At 51.3% G+C, this 23,733-nt stretch overlaps 1 protein-coding gene across 5 annotated transcripts in view; it reads left to right on the forward strand.

Moving 5' to 3' along the window:
* The window catches only part of SCMH1 (Scm polycomb group protein homolog 1), a 118,286-nt gene that overhangs the window by 34,584 nt on the left and 59,969 nt on the right, over positions 1-23,733 (forward strand). For 4 of the 5 annotated variants that reach the window (XM_032764052.2, XM_032764054.2, XM_032764053.2 and 1 more), the window contains 4 exons: positions 4,963-5,033; positions 6,003-6,237; positions 12,048-12,136; positions 13,343-13,586. In XM_032764052.2, coding sequence (XP_032619943.1) covers positions 4,963-5,033; positions 6,003-6,237; positions 12,048-12,136; positions 13,343-13,586 — 639 coding nt within the window. Of the gene's footprint in view, positions 1-4,962; positions 5,034-6,002; positions 6,527-12,047; positions 12,137-13,342; positions 13,587-23,733 lie in introns of those variants that run through there. The other variant, XM_032764055.1, reaches the window with a different exon arrangement.

Genomic DNA, 23,733 nt, shown 5'->3' on the forward strand with positions numbered 1-23,733 from the left:
TAAGCTGATTAAAAACCTGATGTGAATAATTGGAACTGTAACAGACTTTATAATTGTTCTGCCACTGGTGCTCTTGTGATGATTTGAAAATAGAGGTCTCTTGGGTGCTGTTTGGATGAATAGAAGCTAATGTCATGCAGGCTCTTGTAAAAGATTTTTCTCATCTGCTCAGTCTAAGTAGCAGGAGTCTTGATCTGCTTGGGCCACTTCAGTAAATTCCTCATTTAATAAGAGGTCTTCTTGGGAAGTGTAACACTTTCCCTGGCCCTCCATGTACCTTTGAAGAGCAGTGCAGACAGTAATAAAATGTGCTCAGCCTTTCCCCTAGTGGCGGTTTCCAGCTGAAGGAGCCTTTGCATCCTCTGTAAATCTCTGCCTGGAGGGTATGTCTGGGCTGTGATTAGACACTCACTCACCCTGTGTCTGCACTGCCACTTTCAGTGCTAAAACTTTAGTCATTCAGGTGTATGAAAAAACACCCACCTAGAGACACGTTTTAGTGCTGAAAAGCGCCAGTATAGACAGTGCTTTATCGCTGCGAGCAGCACTCCTGGTGATAAAGCTCTCACCCTCGTTTGGGGTGGGGTTTTTTATCGCCAGGAGAGCTCTTCCCCCGGCGATAAAGCATGTTTACACTGTCCACGTCACAGCCGTGCTGGCCCGTGCTAAGGACTCATAGACTCGTAGGTCAGAAGGGACCAATATGATCATCTAGTCTGACCTCCTGCACAAAGCAGGTCACAGAACCCTACCCATCCACTTTTATAACAACCCCTAACACATGACTGAGTTATTGAAGTCCTCAAAATTGTGGTTTGAAGACCTCAAGCTGCAGAGAATCCACCAGCAAGTGATCCCATGCCCTACGCTGCAGAGGAAGGCGAAAAACCTCCAGGGCCCTGCATCCCGCCTGGAGGAAATTCCTTCCGACCCCAAATATGCGCGATCAGCTAAACCCTGAGCATGTGAACAAGACTCACCAGCCAGCACCCAGGAAAGAATTCTCTTGCAGTAACTTCAGATCCCATCCCATCCAACATCCCTCACAGACACTGAGCAGACATTATCTGCTGATTAATCCCAAGATCAATTGCCCAAATTAAACTATCCGCCATCATATCATGCCCTCCATATACTTATCAAAGCTCTAGTCTAAAGCCAGATAAGTCTTTGCCCCCACTACTTACCCTTGGAAGGCTGTCCAGAACTTCACTCCCCTAATGGTTAAGAAACCTTCATCTGATTTCAAGTCTAAACTCCTAATATCCAGTTTGTACCCCATTTGTCCTTGTGCCTACATTGGTACTTAAGCTTAAATAATTCCTCTCCCCTCCCTAACAATTAATCCCCCTGATATATTTATATAGAGCAAGCATATCCCCCCCCCCGCGAGCCTTCTTTGGCCAGGCTAAACAAGCCAGAGCTCTTTGAGTCTCCTTTCATAAGGCAGGGGTTTTCCATCCTCGGATCATACCTAGTAGCCGCTCTCTGAACCTGTCCAGTTTGAATTCATCCTTCTTAAACATGGGACACCAGAACTGCACACAATATTGCCAGTGGGTCCTCACCAGCGCCATTATATTAACGTACTAACACATCCTTATCCTTGCTGGAAATACCTCGCCTGATGCACCTACCTAAATACCTAGGCATTTGCTTTTTAACGGCCCAATATCGCATTGGCGGCTCATAGACATCCTGCTATCAACCAATACCCCCAAGAGGTCCTTCTCCCCTCTTTGCTTCCAACTGATGCGTCCCCAACGTATATCTTAAAATTCTTATTATTAATCCCTAACGTGCATGACCTTGCACTTTTCACTATTATATTTCATCCTATTACTATTACTCAAGTTTACAAGTGGTCCAGATCTTCCTGAATAGTATCCCGGCGTCCTTCTCCGTGTACTAGCAATACCCCCCAGGCTTTGGTTTCATCCACAAACTTTATTAGCACACATTCCCGCTCTTTGTGCCAACTGGTCAGTAAATTAAAAAGGCTATAAATAAGATTGGTCCCAAAACCGATCCTTGAGGGACTCCCTAGCTAGTAACCTCCTTCCAGGCCTGACAGTTCACCCTTCAGTAGACCGCTGGAGTCTTCCCCTTTAACTAGTTCCTTATCCACCTTACACAACTTTCATATTCATCCCCATCTTTTTCCAATTTAACTAACATGGGTTCCCATGGTGGAACCGTGTCAAATGCTTACTGAAATCGATGTGTAAAATTAGATCTACCGCATTTCCTTTGTCTAAGTAATCCGTCACCTTCTCAAAGAAGGAGATCAGGTTGGTTTGGCACGATCTACCTTTAGTAAATCCATGTTGCAATTCGTCCCAATTACCATTGATCCTCAATGTCCTTAACTACTTTCTCCTTTAAAATTTTTTCCAAGACTTAGCATACTACAGACGTCAAGCTAACAGGCCTATAGTTACCCGGATCACTTTTTTTCCCTTTCTTAAAAATAGGAACTACGTTGAGCAATTCTCTCAGTCGTACGGGTACGATACCCCCCGTGAGTTTATCGATTGATTAAAAATTCTCAGCTAACGGGCTCGCAATTTCATGCGCCAGTTCCTTAAATATCCTTGAGTGGAGATTGTCCGGGCCCTCCGATTTTGTCCCATTAAGCTGTTCAAGTTTGGCCTCTTACCGTCAGATGCCGGTAATATCCACCTCCATATCCTCATTTCCGTTTATCATCCCTCCATCATTCCCTTAAACTCCTCACTAGTTCTTATTTAAAGACTAGGCAAAGCTACTTATTTAGATATTGGGCCATGCCTACGGTTATCCTTAACCTCCATTCCATCCTCAGTGTATAGCGGCCCCACTCTTCTTTCTTTTTGTTTTCTTCTTATTTATGTGGCTTTGTAGAACCCTTTACTATTGGTTTTAATTCCCTTTGCAAGGTCCAGTTCTACATGGGCTTTTAGGGGGCGGGCCTTCCTCACTTTATCCCTACAATGTTCTGACCTCACTAAGGTAGCTTCCCTTGCTAATTCACTTGCCTTTCTTTCCACTGCCCTGTAAGCTTTCTGCTTTTTCCTAATCCCCTCTCTGAGATGCTTGCTCATCCAGCTTGGCCTGCAACTCCTGCCCATGGTTTTTTTCCCCTTTCTTGGGATGCAAGCTTCCGACAGTTTCCGCAGCTGCGACTTAAAGTAAATTCCAGGCCTCCTCCGCATTTAAATCCACAAGTTCCTCCGTCCAATCCACTTCCCTAACTAATTTCCTTAACTTTAAAATTAGCCCTCGAGAAAGTCAAAAACCCTAATCCCAGATCTACCGTTTGTTTGATCTTCCATGCTAATTTTGAACTGAATCAGCTCATGATCACTCGAACCAAAGGTGTCCCCCACCATCATTCTTCTACGAAGGTCCTCACTGCATCACTGACAAAACCAAATCTAAAAATGGCATCCCCTCTCGGTACTTCAACTACGACTTGATGAAAGAAATCCAGACCGCTATCTACATCCAGAAAAATCTGGACCCCTATTATTCTTTGCAAGCACATCGTCTCGCTCCAGTCTATATCCGGGAAGTTGAATCTCTCCCATAAATCACAAATTTCCCCTTTGTGTTTACTTCATTAAAAGACATTAAAGAGGTCTCATCCATATCCAAATCAGATCCGGCGGTCTGTAGCACACCCCAAGCACTATCTCAGGGGAGGCTCTAGTAGCTTTTTTACCCAGCGTGATTTTTACCCAGACAGACTACCGTCTTATCCATTCCATCACTCTCTTATTTCGATGTAGACAGTTCACCTCATCATTGATGGTACATAGGCTACTCCACGCACCTTTGCCTTTCTTCCTGTCTTTCTAAACAGCACATACGCTTCAATACCCTGTACTCCAGTTCATGAGTACGATTCCACCAGGTTTCCTGTTATTCCTATATGAATATCCGGTTTTCACTGGTTTCACTTCCTGCACCAGTAGCTCCAGTTCCTCCATCTTGTTACCTAGGCTCCTCGCATTAGTGTACAGACATTTTAATTTTTGGCGTTTGGCGTCAGTGACATTCTTTACCCCGTTGTGCACAGACCTTCTATCACCAGCATCACCTGTTAGTCTACTTTCTACTCCGCTTTTCCTCCTTGGGACAATTCTTTAGTCCACAAGTGTATCCCCTCTCACTTTGTTTACTTCCCTCTCCAGGTTAAATTCTGGCGTGGAGATCCCAGCTGACTCAGGCTCACGGAGCTTGGGCTAAGGAGCTGTTTAACTGCCCTATAGACATTCGGGCTGCAGTCCTACAGACCCTGGGCTCCAGCTCAAGCCCGAACATCAGCAGTGCAGTTAAACAGCCCCTTAGCCCAAGCTCCGTGAGCCTGAGTCAGCTGGCATGGGCCAGCCACAGGTTTTTAATTGCAGTGTAGACAGACCCTAAGCTACAGACTAACTGTCCAGGAGAGGTGATTTATTGCTGACCAGTCCACTAATCAGCTCCTACAAACTATATGATTCCTGCCCAGATTGGTTTGGTTTTTTAAGAGTAAAAAGAGCCCTGGCTAAGGCAGCAGCCATAAAGTCAATAGAGGATCAAGCTTTGCTCTTGACTTTGGGGTGATTGAGATCTCATCCTTCAGTGACTTGTTCTTGATTCCAAGACTGAGCAGCGTTTTTAATGTATGCCCTGAAGGAGCAATTTGCTGGGAAACTCTGCTTTCTCCTCTGGCAGCTTACATCATCATGCAGCCTATGGGTTTGTGAGATTGGTGAGAAAAGCAGCTTGTACCCAACACAGTGCTAACACCTCCCCCCTCCAGCCTGGAAATCCAGGATTTGGGTGGTGCATTGGGCAGGCCAATACAAGCCACTTCTTCTCATCTCTTGGGTAGAGATCTGGCAATAATGGCGTAAGGAGCCCTGGGTGGCTTCTTTCCTGAGCTTTTTGCTGTTTTCTAGGGTCCCATTTTAATCCCCTTTCCCCCCCTCTTTGCAGGTCACTTCACCTGGGATAAATACCTGAAAGAAACATGTGCCATCCCAGCTCCTGCCCATTGCTTCAAGCAGGTAATATGTTGGGTGGTGTCTTGGGTGCAGGGGGCGAGAGTCTGTTTGTGATCCTAGAGCTCCGATTCAGGACAAGCCTTAGAAATAGGCTCTGGCCCTTTAATCCAAGAGGGAGGAGCAGCAGGGAAAGTAGACCCTTGGCAGGACTGTGTGTGGTTAAGCAAAGATAAAAAAGATAACATGCATGGCTTGTATAAATGTATAGAATAACCCAGGGGGTTTAACTCTCAGATGTGGATGGGTGGGACATCAAGCTGTGTGTGTCAGCTGAGCTCAGGTGCTGGAGGGAAGTGTGTATAAGCTGGATCATTGCTTAGTGTAGTTAAGATTTAGATTTCACTGGATGCAGGCCAGTAAAGGGAGTTTCTTGCACAGCTTCCCTTCTGTAAAATTCCCTGGATCTTGGTAAGCTGTTTCACTGTCTCCTGAGCTCTAGTATCCAGCATCTGGCTATGTTGCCTGAAGATGCGGGCTGCCAAAATCATCAGTCAAGTTGATGTCAGGGCCCAGGACAGAGCTAGCAGGAGAGGGTGGGTCAAGATGCATCAGCTGAACTGTCTGTGGAGTTCCAAGATAAGCCTGTGCTACAGCTGGTGCAGGCATTTGCTTGGAGCTCCTTACTTAACCACTCAAAATGTATTTGTTTTACTGTATTTTAAAAGCAAAAGACAGTCTGTGTGTGTTGGGGGCTATTAAATAGCCCCTTGTGTGTTATGCTGGTGGTTGTCTCAGATGGGGCAAGGCCCCAGAAGAAGAGCTGGCTCAAGGTGAAACGTGGTGAAAGACGATAGATTGTGGGTGGGTGGGTACCAGGCCCTTTGTTCACTGAGCTCTTTTTGCTGCTCTCTGTTTCAGCATTGGCATGGAGGGCACTGTCCATCCTCAGCTGCCAGGAGCAGTGGGTCTTGGGGCTGGGGTTCTGGGAAGGAAATGGGGCATATGTGAAGTCCTGGCTCTTGTTCTCTGCAGTCATACACTCCGCCCAGCAATGAATTCAAGATCAGCATGAAACTAGAAGCCCAGGACCCCAGAAACACCACCTCCACCTGCATCGCCACTGTGGTGGGTCTGACAGGCGCACGACTGCGCCTGCGTCTCGATGGCAGCGACAACAAGAATGACTTCTGGCGGCTGGTGGACTCTGCTGAAATCCAGCCCATAGGGAACTGCGAGAAGAATGGAGGGATGCTGCAGCCCCCTCTGGGTGAGCCTGAAATCCCGTCATCCGACCAATGGAAAACAGCCACAAGCTGTGGGGGGATACCTAGTACCCTTTTTGTTTTCCCTGCTCAGTACAGGAAGGCATGGACTGTACTCGCCTACAAGGGCTTGTTTCACTGTGTATACTTACCAAGGGGCTGTCACTAACCTGACTTCCCTCCACGCACAAAACAGACAGGTTCTCTCACATTGCACTGGGAATCAGAGTGTCTCAGCTTACTGAGGTGCTAAGAACCATGGGATATGACCAGAAGTCCTAGCACCTCCCACAGGTGAGTGGAGCACCAGTTTGGACTCAGTGACTCTTGTGTGGCTTTGCAGTGTGGCTGCTCACACCTGAGCTTTGCCAGCCCGGAGGCTTAGCCCCATGTGCAGACCACGCAAGTGAATCTACTGTGCAGACGTATCCTCAGTCCCACCACACAGCTCTAGGCTGGCCTGACCATGGGCCACTGCTTGTGACTTTGGGCCACCAGCTGTGTTACCTGTAAGCTGCGTGCTTGGGCAGCCACGCAGGAGAGATTCAAATGCTACCTAGCTGATTAGAGAGCATGCACAGCTGCCAGCTATGTTCAGGTGCCACTCCCCCCACGTCCTGCAGCTGCTCCTGGGACCCTCCTGCTGGCTGTGCAGAGCAGGGGTGGAGGGAGGAGGGTGCTAATGTCAGGGTGTCCTCCTGCCCCTGTACCCCATCTCCGCAGAGCAGGGCAGAGAGGACAGCCTGGCTCAGGAGGACTCTGAGCGTCTGAGATCTGAATGATGAGTGGTTGAGTTCCTTTCTTAAAGAGACAGTGCACTGTTTCTGAGATCTCCCCAGCAACCAGCTCACAGTTCCTTCCCTCGCCCCCCGTACCCCATCTCTGGGGCGAGGAGACAACAGAGCTCAAGACAGAGCAGAAGAGCTTTCCGTGAATGTCTTAAAGAGACAACACACACAAACACACACTCTCACTGTGGGTCTCACTCACCTCCAGCACATACTTGCATTAGTTTTGTTGTTACTTCTTGGTTCTTCCTGCAATGCACATATATCCTCTGTAACTTTATTCTTTCAGAGTGTGTTATTTTAGTGTTCTGACTGGTCAGTGCATTTCATAATTCTTATTTCTCTCTTTCACTTAAGTTTAATTCTTTGAGTAGTGAGTTCTAAAATGCCTAACTTGTCCTGGCTGGAGTAATTAATTATCCCTATGGTAACCTTTAAAAAACATACATTATGTCTAGTTTTTCTGTTTCTACCAGTGGCGCACATCCCCACATACCTCGATGCACATAACAAAATGTGTTCCACACCTGGATGGCAAAAATTAGAAGGAACGTTGGTGCGAGTGGTGGTCAATCTAACTTGCAAGTTACTACTATTAAAAATCTGTGAAACACGATATACTCTTCTCATGCCATCAGCCCTTCTCTCTCAGGGCTTGTCTACATTATCCACTGGATCAACGGGCAGCGATTGATCCAGCAGGGTCTAGTCTAGATGTGATAAATCTACCACTGAGCGCTCTCCCATGGACTCTGGTACTCCCACCAGGGCGAGAGGTGCGGGCAGAGTCGACAGGAGAGCGTCAGTCGTCAACTTACCACAGTGAAGACACCACGGTAAGTAGATCTAAGTACTCGAATTCAGCTACGTTATTCACATAGCTGAAGTTGCGTAACTTAGATCGATTCCCACCCCCTAGTGTAGACCAGGCCTCCTTTCCATCGTGTTCAGAGCATGGTCATGAGCCATATGATGAAGGGTGCCTTATTGGACCCTTTCAATTGTAATGTAGAGAATAACCAAGGAGAAGTATGAGAGTCCAGCTCAGTCATTGCTCCTTAACCCACAGCACTTTACATTTACTTTCCAGCCATCCAGGCATGCTTGTGCCCATGTACTAAGGGCCAGCACAGAGAATTGGGTATCAAGTGTAGACGCTGGCTGGAGCACCAGCTGGATGGGTTTAAATTACTCCACTCCTCTTAATTAGGACTCCCTGCTGGGCAGCAGGCTAACCCAGTTTGAGGCCATTTAAAGGAAAAAAATACATCTACTTCAAATAACTCTCAGTCCTGCCTTGAATGAAAGTGACAGACACAGCATTTCATCTGGTTTTTTTAAAACTTTTTTTGGCTACAGTTATATAAATGGCCTGGATATTAGAATTCACCATTTCTTATCGCTCAGTTAAACACCACTTCACTCCTTGGCAGTGGCCAAATGGGTCTCCAGTGAGCCAAATTGATGCTGACTCTGTCCCAGTTAACGTGATGCTGTCATTCAGCTCCCAGGTCCCCATGAGATGTTCCTATAAAGAACCTGTCCAGTTAGTACGTCCCTATAGAAGTGTACCAGGCTATGAGACTGTGCAGTGGAGACCATTTCCCCTAAAGCACCCTCTGGAGGGTCAGATGCACATACTGTGTAGGCTGCCAGCTAGCCGGGACTTGGGAATGGGGAGCAAAAGAAGAGGGATCTTGGCAGGGAAAGGAGTGGCGTGGGATGGAAGCCACACAACTTACCACATGAGGGTACGAGAGTCCTAGATCACTGCCAGTGCAGGGCGCTGTGACTGTGGGTTCCCCAGACCACACTGATGTGTGTCTGCTGAGGATCTGGCCCTGTGAGTCCCTAACCCAGTTCAGTGCAGAAGACACAGGCATGAGAAATCTCAGTCCTTTGACCATAGCCACCTTTTTTCACTTCACTCAGCTGAGGCAGAAACCCTGTATGGAGTTACTTCCTGCACATCTCTGGTGAGGCCAGAATGAACCAGTTTTGGAGAACCTAGTCTGTGAGAAAGAAGGTTCCTTTGGCTGTTGAAGTAGTCCCAAACTGAAGCTTTGGAGGACACAGTGTAGAGGCCCGGGTCTGGCTTACTGGCTGGACCCCATGAGTCTTGTTGCCTTGTCATTTCCAATGGGCCATAGCTGCTAAAACCTGCCTGCAGAGATGGGGACTCGGAGGGTGAGGTTGAGAGTCAGTCCACTTCCTCCAGATGCTTCATAAGAAATTGGAGTCTGGCCTCTATGGATCTTCCTGCCATGAGCAAGCTGATTATTTCTGATGCATTGTACCTTTCCCACTAACAGGCGAGTCAGATCTGCCATGTCTGTCAATGTTTGATTGAGCATCATTTATAATAAATGAAGTACCAGCATTGTGCCTATAAAATCTGCTGTTGCCTGCCCACAGTAGGCAGCCTGAGATAAGATGCCCACTCAATAGGGGCAGCTGAATCTTGTGTGTGTGCAGTTACCTGGACATGCCCACGTGTATATTTTGCATATAAAGCCCAAGGATCTGTTTTGGTCCTGATAAAGGTGTTTGTGCTATTCCTCAGTCTGCCACCAGAGGGCAATAAGAGTAATCATTACAGACTTCCAGCACATCTCATGTGGTTCTGTAGGTGGTAGGTAGTTTGAACTGGATATGGAGCATCTATCATACTGGTTTCTGATGGGACAGTCCTTGCCACTGACCTGGTTACTCTTGTGATCTGTTTAGAGACAGGGTTGGGGACAAGAGGTGGTAGATAGTCATCCCCTTATCTGCTGATCTCTCGTAGCCCAAGTACAGGTAACAAACCACACTCCTGAGCTGCTGGACCTCTGTTCCCTCTCCACAGAGCACCAAAGCCTGGCATGTGTATGTGGCACTAAATGCCAAGTCTCTCACTTGGTGTCTTTCATGCTTACTGAAACTCCATTGTTCAGCTGTTGTTTCTTGGTAGCATGAATCGAAGCGGCTGCTTGCTGGTGAACTTGAGGCTGGTGGGAGGTTCTCCCCTTTTCCAAGCTTACCTGACCAGCTGGTTTTCATGCCCTGTTTCCAGGGTTCCATGACAGATCTGTATAGATCAGCAGTTTTCAAACTATGGGTCTGGACCCCAAAGTGGATCGGAATCCCATTTTAATGGGGTTGCCAGGGCTAACGTTAGACTTGCTGGGGAGCAAAGCCCGACCCCCACTGCCAGGGGCCCAGAGAGCAAGGACTTCACCCTGGGGAGGCAGGGCTTGGGCTTTGGCTTTGTCCCCCTCCCCTTCTTCCCCTGTGAGCGGCAGGGCTCAGGTAGGTTCAGGCTGTGGTCTCCTAGTGTTGCGTAGTAATTTTTTTGGTCAGATGAGGGGTCACGATGCAATGAAGTTTGAGAACGCTGGCGTAGATAAAACGCCAGCTTTGACTTAGCTCATTGGGACATCTCTGGCATTCAGGCCCTGTCTACAATGGCAGAACTTCCCCCTGTAGTCATCACTGCTGCAGTTCCCAGGGAACTGTCTGTGGAAATCCAGCCCCGGGGTTAACTTTGAAATGCTATATGGATTTAAAGGGCAGCCCCTTGCTAAGCATCAGAAACTGACCCTTTGGAGCTGAGGTGCCAGGCTGTCAAGCCAAGGCACTGGCACTGGACTCCTCTTGTGAGCATGTTTTCAAGTTCTGCACTTCCTGTAGCTGCCAGCTTCCCCGCTCCTCCCCAGGGCTTCCCACTTTGCCTTGGCAGATTGCCCACAGCAATGGGCTAGCAGAGGGGTGCTCCCTCACACCGTATCCTAGCACAATTTCTGTAACCTGCATTTTCTCTCTCCTCCTTTGTCCTTTTATTCCTTTTTGTCTTTGTTTCTATACTCTCCCAAATAGGACTGAGAGCCTGGCCTTTCTGGGATCAGTAATGTCAACCATTAAAAAGAACAAGCCTCATAGTTCCCTTCCTTTCCCCCATGTGGTGCTGGCATGTGTGGGGTGGGAAGCATTGGCCGCTGGCATTGCTGTTCAGAAATGCTGCATTTTCATACTTGCTAATAGTTTAGCTTCTCAGGTACAGATCCCTGTAATGAGGAACTCATCAGTACAGGCGCCGACATTCAATGTGCCGGGGGGAGGGATTGCTCGACCCCCGGCTTTGCCCCAGGCCCCACCCCACTCCATTTTTTCCCACCCTGTTCCCCCTCCCCCGAGTGCGCTGCATTCTGCTCCCCCCGCCCCCCCCCACGAGCCTCCTGCATGCCGTGGAATAGTTGACCGCAATGAGCGGGAGGTAAGGGGAGGTGCTGATGAGCAGGGCCTGCCAGCAGGCACAAATGCTGGAGGGATGGGGGAATGCTGATAGGGGGCCTCCTGGTTTTTATCCTGGGGGTGCTCCAGCCTCTGAGCACCCACAGAGTTGGTGCCTATGCTCATCAGTAACACATGGAAACCCTCTTTCTCCTCAACATACCCCTCTGGTCCCCAGAAGCCCCTTCCTGGTATTTCCATGGGCATTCCTGATACCCAGGTGCTCAGCATGGTATTGGTACCAATTGCTATCACCATCTTGCCCAGCCCAGCTCCTACCTATGCCTGTATCTTAGCTGCTTGCGACTCACCTCTGTGTGAGTGAAAGGTCAGCAAGGAAGCTGCTGGCCTCCATAGTACGTATGTATGCATCAGGGATAACGTCCTTGCGCATTGATATCTTCTCTGCACCCGGTTGACTGCCATGTGCAAACACTAATTCCATGCAAAGTGCTTTGTGAGCAGGGCCAGGGCAGGGGCTTTTATTACAGTGAGTAAAATCGCAGCTATGTCTGATTGTTTCCAAGTGGGGACCCACGGCTGACATAATCCAATCTGCATAAAGGGCCATTCCTAGCTCTCCCATGTTCAGAGGAAAATGCTGGGGGATCTTAAGGTGCATGAAGGCTGAGACTGGATGAATAGTCTGGAGAGTTTGTGACATGCAGGGTGTTCATCAGAGCAACCTGAGTGCTGCCTCACCCAATGGGCCGCACCGGTGTTTAATAGTCTCCATCTCTGCGTCTGTTCTGCAGGTTTTCGGCTGAATGCCTCCTCCTGGCCCATGTTCCTCCTGAAAACTCTGAATGGAGCAGAGATGGCTCCTCTCCGGATTTTTCACAAGGTATCGTATTGTGTGCAAAGGGCTCCCCTTGGCACAGGACACCCAGGCCAGCTCTCTGGTGTGTCGTGCAGTTAGACGCCTGCGGTTGGCCCGTACCAGCTAACTCCGGCTCACGGGGCTCAGGCTAAGGGGCTGTTTAATTGTGGTGTAGACATTCTGGCTCGGGCTGGAACCCAAGCTCTGGGAGCCTGTGAGGTGATGCTCCAGTTTGGCCAATGAAGAAAAGTCCCAGTGAGACCTGGTGACAGAGCTGCCTGAGTGGGAGCCAGGGGCAGGTGAGAGCTACCAGGGGATGGTGGAAGGTTCCAGAAGGAAGCAGAAGGTCATCCCTGGAAGAAGGCTGAAGAGAAGGAGAGCAGCAAGAGAGGTTTGCTAGCTGGCATGCCCAAACCAGAGAGCTGAAGGCAGTGGGAGATGCCTATGATTTGAAGCTGGAGAGGGCCAAAGGCGGGAGAGCAGTGGAGGATTTACCCGCTGATGTTTCCATGAGAGAGAGCTGGGCCCGGAGGAGCCTGGAGAGGGCCAGGCAGTGAGGGATGCTCCCAGCAGAGAGGCTGAGGGGGTCGCCCTGGGAAGAGCAGGGTTACATTCCAGTGTGAAGGCCTGGAGTGGCTGTGCTGGCGGAGGGACAGAAGAGAGCTGAGCAGGAGCTTAGGTGTCACCGAAGGTACCAGTGTGCAGTGTGAAAGCAGAGAGGTAGGCAGGATGCCCACTGGGAAAAGTGGGGTTTAAGGGCTATATACACTGAGTATGGGAATTGTACTGTGGTTGGGATTTCGTTGGGGATTCAGAGAACTATGTTTGGGAATAAAGCAGCTTCAAGGAAGGGTTGTGTTTAAGCAAGAGAGCTTGAAGTGGCTTTACTGGGAACTCTGAAAGCAGGGCTGCCTGAGACACTTTCTCGCATCAGTGTGCCACTGAGGAGCTGTCACAGGGTAGCTGCATTCTGTCACCTGGTTTGTCTGGTCCTGAGTGCAGAAGGCACAGAGTGCCATAACTAGAGACCTTGCCTAGAGGTGCACATTTTAAACCAGCCCTGGTATAAGCTGGAGCCACCTCGTTTACCCTCTGACATGGGGCTGAATTGCTTCTGGCTCCATCGAGCCCTGCTCGTGTGATGATGTAGGCAGGGAATTAATCCAAGCCCAGGAGAGACTGACACACACTCACTCTTCTGTAACCACCTTTCTGAACCCTCCCCTGTAGGAACCACCGTCTCCATCCCAAAACTTCTTCAAGACGGGCATGAAGCTGGAAGCAGTGGACAGGAAGAACCCACACTTCATCTGCCCGGCCACCATTGGGGAGGTGAGAGGCTCCGAGGTCCTTGTGACATTCGATGGCTGGAGAGGTGCCTTCGATTACTGGTGCCGCTATGACTCCAGGGACATCTTTCCTGTTGGCTGGTGCTCACTGACAGGAGACAACTTACAGCCCCCTGGGACGAAAGGTAAGGGCCACATCCCATCTCAGCTTCCTTGTCTGCTCAGCCACTGCAAAGCACAACAAAGCAGACAGGGACTGGCAACTGTGAGTCCTGCATTCTGTTCCTGGCTCTGCTACAGACCTGCTGTGTGTTCTTGGGTAAATTTCTGCCCTTCCTGTGCCTCAGTTTCGCCACAATGTGGGAAATGGTATTTGCTCAGCTCCTGGGGCTGGTCTGAAATCCTTGATGGAAGGTGCAGAGGAGTTCTGCATTTTTCCCTGAGCAGGGAATTAGTGATTTCCCTGAGCAGGGAATAGTGATTAGCAATCACTATTAACAGTAACAATGCAGTGGAGGCTAGAGAGACTCTGAAAGCAGGTTTGTAAGTCCCAGCTATTCCTGAGGAGGGAAGGACCAGGTGGCGACTCTCAGTGAGATTACTCAGCTCTTCACCCTTCCCGAGATCCCTCAGAACCTGTCGTGCCTCTTCAGAAAACATAGGGTCCCTAGTGCCTTCCATCCAAACTGGTAATCCTGGGACTGCTGGGAATATAGCAGAGGGATTAGGGTCTCATGGGGTCAGGGAGCTGGGGAGCCAGGACTGTCCTAACTGAAAGGACTCTGCTCCCTACAGGAAAGGTGAGGAGGGGAGGGAGAGGCCCATCCTGGGGCAGAGGCACAGTGCCTGCTGTTCATGGTTTTGACAGAGTTGTTTTGCTTTCCCTTAGTTTGTGCTGTCCACTGGGGACCTGGAAAAGGCAGGTCGCGCTGAGATGAGAAGCTATGTCTGCTTCTCCTCCCCGCCCCCAGCAGCCTTGTCTGCTGTGGGTTCGGTGGCTGTGACCCTCTGGCCTTGAGGGTGCCCCAGTGTCTGGAAGCTACATGAGCCCTGTGGAGGTGCTCTAACACCTGTTGCCTGCCTGTAGCTGGAACTGCCCTAAAGGACAGAAGGGCTGCCACTTTCCCCAGCCATGAACATTTGGCAGTAACTGCTGGCTGGCAGGTTCAGCAGGGGAGTATAAAGCTTAAACCTTCAGTGAAAGGCAGCAGCTAAATCAGTAGGTTCTTCTTCGAGTGCTTGCTCATATCCATTCCAGTTAGGTGTGCATGCGCTGCCTGCACGTTCGTCGGAAGATTTTTACCCTAGCAACACTCGGTGGGTCGGCTGGGCGCCCCCTGGAGTGGCGCCGCTATGGCGCCGGATATATACCCCTGCTGACCCAGCCACCCTTCAGTTCCTTCTTACTGCCCGTGTCGGTCGTTGGTCGTTTACCCTCTGACATGGGCCTAAATTGCTTTCTGGCTCCAATCGAGCCCTGCTCGTGTGATGATGTAGGCAGGGAATTAATCCAAGCCCAGGAGAGACCTGACAACACCTCACCTTCTGTAACCACCTTTCTGAACCTCCCTGTAGGAACCACCTCCCATCCAAACTTCTCAAGACGGGCAATGAAGCTGGAAAGCAGTGGACAGGAAGAAACCCACACTTCAGCTGCCCGGCCACCATTGGGGAGGTAGAGGCTCCGAGGTCCTTGTGACATGATGGTGAGAGGTGCCTTCGATTTTTACTGGTGCCGCTCATGACTCAGGACAATCTTTTCCTGGTTGGCGGTGCTCACTGACCAGAGACAACTTGACAGCCCCTGGGACCGAAAAGGGGTAAGGGCCACATCCATCTCAGCTTCCTTGTCTGCTCAGACCACTGCAAAGCACAACAAAAGCAAGACAGGGACGGCAACTGGAGTCCGCATTCTGTTCTGGCTCTGCTATCAGACCTGCTGTGTGTTTCTTGGGTAAATTTCTGCCCCTTTCTGTGCCTTCAGTTTCGCCACAATGTGGGATGGTATTTGCTCAGCTCCTGGGCTGGTCTGAAATCCTTGATGAAGGTGCAGAGGAAGTTCTGCATTTTTCGCCTGAGCAGGGAATTATGGATTTCCCTGAGCAGGGCATAGTGATTAGCAATCAATATAACAGTAACAATGCAGTGGAGGCTAAGAGAGAAGCTCTGAAAGCCATGTTTGTAAGTCCAGCTATTCCTGAGAGGGAAGGACCAGGTGGCGAACTCTCAGTGAGATTACTCAGCTCTTCACCCTTCCCGAGATCCCTCAGAACCTGTCTGCCTCTTCAGAAAACATAGGTCCCTAGTGCCTTCCCATCCAAACTGGTAATCCTGGGACTGCTGGGATTAACTAGCAGGGATTAGGGTCTCATGGGGTCAGGGAGCTGGGGATCCAGGACTGTCCTAACGAAAGGACTCTGCTCCCTCACAGGAAAGGTGAGGAGGGGAGGAGAGGCCCATCCTGGGGCAGAGGGCACAGTGCCTGCTGTTCATGGTTTTTGACAGAGTTGTTTTTGCTTTCCCTTAATGTTGCTGTCCACTGGGGACCTGGTAAAAGGCAGGTCGCGCTGAGATGGAGAAGCTATTTGCTTCTCCTACCCGCCCCAGCAGCCTGTCCTGCGTGGGTTCGGTGCTTGTGACCTCTGGCCTTGAAGGGTGCCCCAGTGGTCTGGAAGCTACATGAGCCTGTGGAGGTGCTCTAACACCTGTTCCTGCCTGTACTGGAACTGCCCTAAAGGACAGAAGGGCGCCACTTTCCCCAGCCATGAAACATTTGCGCAGTGAACTGCTGGCTGCAGGTTCAGCAGGGGAGTACTAAAGCTTAAACCTTCAGTGAAAGGCAGCACTAAATCAAGTAGGTCTTCTTTGCGAGTGCTTGCGTCATTTATCATTTCCGTTGGTGTTGTTTCTATTGCGCTGCCTCACGTTCGTCGGAAGTATTTCTCTATTCTAGCAATTCACTCGGTGGGATCGGCTGGCGCCCCTGGAGTGTGCGCCGCTATTGGCTGCCGGATATATTTACCTGCTGACCCAGCCACCCTTTACAGTCCTTCTTACTGCCCGTGTCGGTCGGTTGATACAGTGTGGATGCGCGGCGTAGCTGACCTCCACTTCCCTAGCTAGCTCGGTAGTTCTCGTGTATATAGTATAATCCTTTATGATATATATATTTATATACTTATACGTTTTTTCTTTGTAAGTTAATTTAGTTAATAGTAGCGGGGTTCAGGGAGTAGCCCCTGTCCCGCAACGAGCCGGAGCTTCCATGCCCACGTCACCGGTTTTAAGACTGTGCTTGCCTGCCTACAGCCGGTGCCGACAGGATCCGCATTAACTCATGTTTGAGGTGCTCGTGAATCGCACTTCACAGCTAGAGTGCCCATTGCAGAGGCTTTTAAGCCGAAACAAAAATGGAGCGGGACTTTCACTTACCTCCGACTTCGGCACCGGGCGGTGGCATCTCAGTGGGGCAGAAAAGCATCTCCCGGCACCGAACCCGCCGCACTGCCAAGGCCTCTCGACACGCCGGCCGTCGCCGGCACGACGTCTACTCAGCAACCGCTCCCTTTCCGAGGTGAAGAGCCACGACTCCTCCTGCCAGTGCTGACAACTCCCGTGGCACGGCCGTGGTTGAGCTCCCTGCTCCTGCTGCTTCCGTGCCAACTGCACCGCAGCCAGAGAGCTCGTCTAAGTCGGATCGCCTGGCACCAACATCTGCCGAGGCACCGACGACGTCGGCACCGTTGATTCCTGTCCCACAGGGCCGTCAAATCCAGTACCTGACAGCTCCCCGGCACGCGCCGTGGTTGAGCTTCCTGCTTCTGCTGCTTCCGTGCCAACTGCACCACAGGCAGAGAGCTCATATAAGTCGGATCGCCCAGCACCGACATCTGCCGAGGCACTGACAACGTCGGCACCGTCAATCCCGGTCCCACAAGGGCCATCGACTCCAGTGCCTGACTGCTCCCCAGCACGCGCCGTGGTTGAGCTTCCTGCTCCTGCTGCTTCCGTGCCAACGGCACCGCAGCCAGAGAGCTCGTCTAAGTCGGATCGCCCGGCACCAACACCTGCCAAGGCACAGCCGACGTCGGCACTGTCGATCCCGGTCCCACAAGAGCCGTCGAATCCAGTGCCTGACTGCTCCCCAGCGCACGCAGTGGTTGAGCTCCCTGCTCCTGCTGCTTCCATGCAAACTGCACTGCAGCCAGAGAGCCTGTCTAAGTTGGATCGCCCGGCACCGACACCTGCCGAGGCACTGACGACATCGGCACCGTCAATCTCGGTCCCACAAGGGCCGTCGAGTCCGGTGCCTGACAGCTCCCCGGTACGTGCTGTGGTTGAGCTTACTGTTCCCTCCACGCCGGAGACATTCCCAACGGCGAGGGATCTCATTGCCATGACAGAGTAGATGCTGCCTGAACCCCCGGCGCCACCGGTGCGGGTAATAGTCTCTTGGCAAGCCTCCCTTGATACGACCGTCCTCTGTCGGCACAGCAGAGCGGCACCGTTCATGATCACGGTCCCGCAGGCGCTCCAGGTCCCATTGGCACTCCCACTCCCAACGCCACTTGCAGTCCCGATGCTGTTCTCCTCGGTACCGGTCGCAGTCGCTGCACTGGTCGGTGTCCCTTTCACCGACCTGCTAATCTCGGCACCGTTCCGGCTCCCAGCACTGCTATAGGCACCGTGACTCCTGTAGCCACTCCCAACCTCGAGATCTCGGTGGACCTCCCGGCACCGCTCTGGTCGCAGGTCCGGATCTCGTTCCAGGTACTGGTACGCCTTCTGGTACCCATCCCTGGTGCTGAGTTGGGCATGTCCGGTAGAGTCAGAGACTCTGCCCATGATTTTTCAGCACCTCCATGGCCATCCAGACACGCATCAGTGTCTTCCCACACAGACAGCTCTTATGCTCAGGACCGCGATTCTGGTGTGCCCACCAACAACCTGAGAGCCCATCAGGACCTCCTAAGGAGGGTAGCACTCAATGTGGACCTCCAGGTGCAGGAGGTCCCGAAGGTAGGGGACCCGGTAGTGGACATTCTATCGGCGGTTGCCCCACTAGAGGGGCCCTACCCGTTTATTCGGACCATCCAGGCGAACGCCGATACTCTATGGAGGGTACGACTACTTGTATGTCCGTCCTCCTCCCTGCTCACTAGTTGTTCAGTCCGTTAAGGAAAGGGAACGGCATGGCCAGCAGGCGCCAGCCCCGAAATCGAAGGAGGCTAGGCGAATGACCCTACTCTGCCGCAAGGTGTACTCTGCAGAGGCCTTATAGCTCTGCGTGGCAAATCAACAAGCCTTGCTTAGCCCCTATAATTATAACACCTGGATGATGGTGGATAAGTTTATGGAGCTTCTCCATCAAGACTCCCGCCAAGAGTTCACTGCCCTCTTGGAGGGAAAAAAGGTGGCCAGAGCTTCCCTCCAGGCCTCGTTACCATGAGAAGCATCTCATGGCTTCAGGTTTCAAACCTCCGGCCGGAGCAGCTTATACCATTCATCAGATGACTTACCATTTGATGGTAAAGGCCTCTTTGCGGTGAAGTCAACCCCAGGCTGAAAGCCTGAAGGACAACAGGTCCTAATGCGCTCTCTTGGCATGCATACGCCGACACCTAACGCAGGCCTTTCCGTCCCAGCCACACTGCCATACTCTGTGCCTAGCCACAGACAGGACTTTGGCAGACGGCGCGGGCGAGGTGGTCACAGACGACCATCAGGACCCCTAGAGGGCCAAGATCGAAGGTCCCTCGCAATCCACCACGGGACCAAAGACGAACTTTCGAAGGTGCGCCCGAGGGCGTACCAGTTACAGGTGGGATCCCACTCCTACTTCCTCTTGGCGTGGTCCCAGATAACTCCAGTTTCGCTGCTCCTACACATGGTGGAGTATGGGGTTACCACCTCCAATTTGTTCCAACCTGTCCCTCTTCAGGGACTCTTCTCAAGAGCATTCCTTCTTACAAGAGGTGCAGACGCCGATGGACGAAAGGGGCAAGGGGCTTTACTCCCATTATTCCCTAATCCTCAACTCACGGAGGTCTCCTCAGACCTATCCTAGAACTACGAGGACTCAACCAGTTTATGATAAGGTTGAAGTTCCGCATGGTATCCCTGGGAACCATTATCCCGTCTTTGGATCCTGGAGACTGGTATGTCACCCCAATATGAAGGACACGTTACTTTCACATCGCCATCTTCCCTCCGCACAGGAGATACCTCTGCTTTCTAGCCAACCGTCGGTACTTCCAGTTTCGGTCCTGCTGTTTGGCCTTTTACAGCCCCAAGGGCATTAACCAAGTGTATGGCTGTAGTCGCCACCACCTCACCGACGTCGGATATGCCTGTTTTCCGTATCTGGACGATTGGCTTATCCAAGGAGACTCCGAGACACAAGTCACTCAGCATGTGGGCATCGTCAAGGACCTATTCACACATTCTAGGCCTGATGATCACTATGGAAACATCCACTTTGGTTCCCACGCAGAGGTTAGACTTCCTAGGAGCTATCCTGGACTCCGACCTAGCCGGAGCCTGCTTACCACAGCCGCGGTTTCAGGCGATGGCAACAATCATCTGAGGTCTGCAGACTTTCCCAACGACCTCGGCTCGCACTTGTCTCGGTCTCCTGGGTCCCATGGCTGCCTGCAAGCTTGTAACCAAACATGCCAAGCTCCGCCTCTGTCCTCTCCAAGTTTGGCTCAAATCGGCGTACCGCCCGGACAGGGACCCAATAGCCATGATAGTCACCATTCCCTCGAGCACCCTAGGCTCCCTAGAATGGTGGCTAACTCCCTCCCTGGTGTGGGCAGGGATGCCGTTCCATCCGCCCCAGCCCTCACTGTCCCTGACAACGGATGCGTCATCTCTCGGCTCGGGTGCTCACCTCGATCGCCTTCGAGCTTAAGGCCTTTGGTCTCTTCAGGAGCTGGCGTTCCACATCAGTGTCCAAAAATGAGAGCAGTCCGCCTGGTGTGCCAGGAGTTCCAGCAGCAGCTGCGAGGCCGTGGTGTCTGTGTTTACAGCCAACACAACGGCCATGTGCTACATAAACAACCGGGGAGGGACAAGGTCCTCCTTCTTTTGTCAGGAGACCATCCTGACATCTCTGGGACTTTTGCATAGCCCACTCGATAAATCTGATAGTGTCCTTTCTCCCAGGCGTTTGGAACACCTTGCCGCTTCAACTCAGCAGGTCTTTCCTGTCTCACGAGTGGTCGCTCTGCCCGATGTGATGCATTCTGTTGCCAGAAGTGGGGATTTTTCCCCACATAGACCTGTTTGCTTACCACGAGAACAGGAAATGTCCGAGGTTCTGCTTCTTCCAAGGTCTCTCCCCGGGATCGATCTCGGACGCTTTCCTCATGCCGTGGAAGGGTCAACTCCTTTATGCCTTCCCACCGTTCCCCCTGGCTCATTGGGTCCTGCTCAAACTTCGCAGGGGCAGGGCGCGCATCATCATGATCACTCCAGCGTGGTCCAGGCAGCACTGATATACCACGTTGCTCGACCTGTCTATAGCCAACCCAATTACCCTGCCACTCCACCCAGACCTCATAACTCAGGACCACGGCAGGCTTCGCCACCCGGACCTGCAATCTCTTCACCTCATGGTGTGGCTGATGTGTGACTAAATCGGGGTAGCAGGAAGCCTTCCACCTGGTCAACGTACCTGGCCAAGTGGAAGCGTTTCTCCTACAGGTGCAAAACGCTTGATCTTACTCCTGCTGAGGTTTCGATCCCCTCTATTTTGGGGTACCCTCTGGCCTACAACAGCAGGGCCTAGCGGTGTCATCGCTGAGGGTACACTTGGCAGCCATCTCTACCTTCCACCCAAGCTAAGGTGGTTGTTCCGTGTTCTCACACTCTATGGTTTCGAGGTTCCTCAAGGGCTTGGAGCGCTTACACCCTCAGGTACACAGCCCAGCCCCAACCTGGGACCTCAACCTGGTTTTAACCAGACTTATGTCTCCCCCATTCGAGCCGTTAGCGACCCGCTCGCTGCTATACCTGTCTTGGAAGACAGCTTTCCTCATAGCCATTACATTCAGCCAGACGAGTCGTCCGAGCTCAGGGCTCTATACGGTGGTTCCGCCGTACACTATGTTCACAAAGACAAGGTGCAGTTACGACCATACCAGCTTTCCTCCCTAAGGTGGTTTCAACCTTTCATGTTAACCACACTCAATGCAATGGGGACAACAATTGCACTCCCTGGACGTCTGTAGAGCGCTCGCATTTATATTGAGCGGACAAAACCATTTCGTAAAACGCCCCAACTCTCGGTTTGCAGTAGCAGGACCGAAAGAAAGGCTTACCTGGTTTCCTCTCAGAGGATCTCATCTTGGGTGATGACCTGCACCCGCACTTGTTATGGTTTTGGCTTCACATTTCCCCAAGCCACATCACCATGCATTCTACCAGGGCTCAGGCTTCATCTGCCACCTTGCTGGCTCATGTACCTATCCACGAGATCTGTCGCGCAGTTCCATGGTCCTCCGGTCCCATACCCTTGCTTCGCATTATGCCTTTTGGTTCAACAGTCAGAGATGCTGCAGCCTCTGGCTCAACAATTTTACATTCTGCCACATTTCACTCCGACCCCGCCGCCTAGGTAAGGCTTGGGAATCACCTAACTGGAATGGATATGAGCAAGCACTCGAAAAAGAAAAGACGGTTACTCACCTTTGTAACTGTTGTTCTTCGAGATGTGTTGCTCATATCCATTCCAAACCCACCCTCCTTCCCCTCTGTCGGAGTAGCCGGCAAGAAGGAACTGAAGGGTGGCTGGGTCGGCAGGGGTATATATCCGGCGCCATAGCGGCGCCACTCCAGGGGGTGCCCAGCCGACCCACCAAGAGTTGCTAGGGTAAAATCTTCCAACGAACGTGCACGCGGCGCGCGCACACCTAACTGGAATGGATAGGAGCAACACATCTCGAAGAACAACAGTTACAAAGGTGAGTAACCGTCTTTTCTTCCTTTAGCTACACACTCCCCTTCGTCTGTGACCTTTGAAGCCAAGGACCTGGCTTTGATGGAAGCCATCCCAGTCCTTAGTGCCGCACAGCTAGGCGGTCCTCCCAGAGCCTGATGAGCTGAGATCTCCTCCACTTTGCCTATGAATAAACCCAGATGTGAGCTCCCCTTGGATTAGGAAGATGTATCCGGCTGATGGAAGCTGAAAGGCACTCTTTGTTTATCTTGGATCCCTGCCTCCAGTATAGTTAACCATTGTGCTCTCAGCCTCCCCCACTCCCTGCTGTTTGCTTGTTTTGCCTACTGACTCTCCCTAGGCTGTCATCTTACACGCTTTACCAACCAGTGCTCAAGATGCCCAGCAGGAGGTGCTCTTGAGCCAATATGATTTACCCAGCTCCTTTGAGATCTGAGTTCCAGCCAGATTCACAACACTTCTCTGGTACATGCAAATGGCTGAAATCCTTGTAGCTTTTGGCTGGAGGCTTCTGTTCTTTGAAGTTAACCTAGAGGGCTTTGAGGATGATTTCAGCGCAGTGGGAACTGATTCTATGAGAACTTCTGATCTGTTCAGCCTGGGTAGCCGGGTGCTCCTTCAGACCTATCTGTGCTGAGGGCTGGGGAGGAAGTGGAGAGGCATCCAGAAATGATACATGTCCAGGGGAACAGTACTGTATCATTGGGAAGCATTTGCCTACCAGTTAGCAGGTAGCTGTGACAAGCTTTACCCTTTACATTGACCTCAGCCAGGTGGTAGGCATGGGAAATAGAACCAGGAGGATGGTGCTTCTGGATGCGATATGTGGACAGTGGTCGCTCCTGTCCTGCCCGTAGGGGGGAAGAGCCTTATTCGTGGCAATTGAAAGGAAATTTCCTTGTCTGGTAGCATTTCCCCAGGAAAGTTCAGCTCAGATTCTTGTCACAAGATTTTCCTTCCCTCCTCCTCCGTCTCCTGGTGAGTACTGCCCCAACTCTGTGGTTTTATCCTGAGGAAGAGAAGTGCTGAGGATCCTTTCCTTCCTTCTGTCATTAAAACCCTCACCCCATGTCATAAGCCTTCCCAAATCTGAACCTTAGCGTCCAGAAATCTGGGTGCCTGCATGAACCCCTTTAAGCTTAATTACCAGCTCAGATTTGATTTCGCTGCCACCAGCCAAAAATTCCAGGGTGCAGGTTTTGGTTCCCTCTGGCTCCCCAACCCTTCCTGGGAAACCCCAGACTCAGAAGCCCTGAGTCTTACGACAAAGGGTATAACCCACTTCCCTTCCCCCTCTTTTCCACCAGACTTTCTCTCTGGGCTAACCTGAGAGTTACTGATGCAATCCTTTACATCACCAATACCAGGAA

Source organism: Chelonoidis abingdonii, chromosome 25, assembly GCF_003597395.2.
Source record: "Chelonoidis abingdonii isolate Lonesome George chromosome 25, CheloAbing_2.0, whole genome shotgun sequence".
NCBI lineage: Eukaryota > Metazoa > Chordata > Testudines > Testudinidae > Chelonoidis > Chelonoidis abingdonii.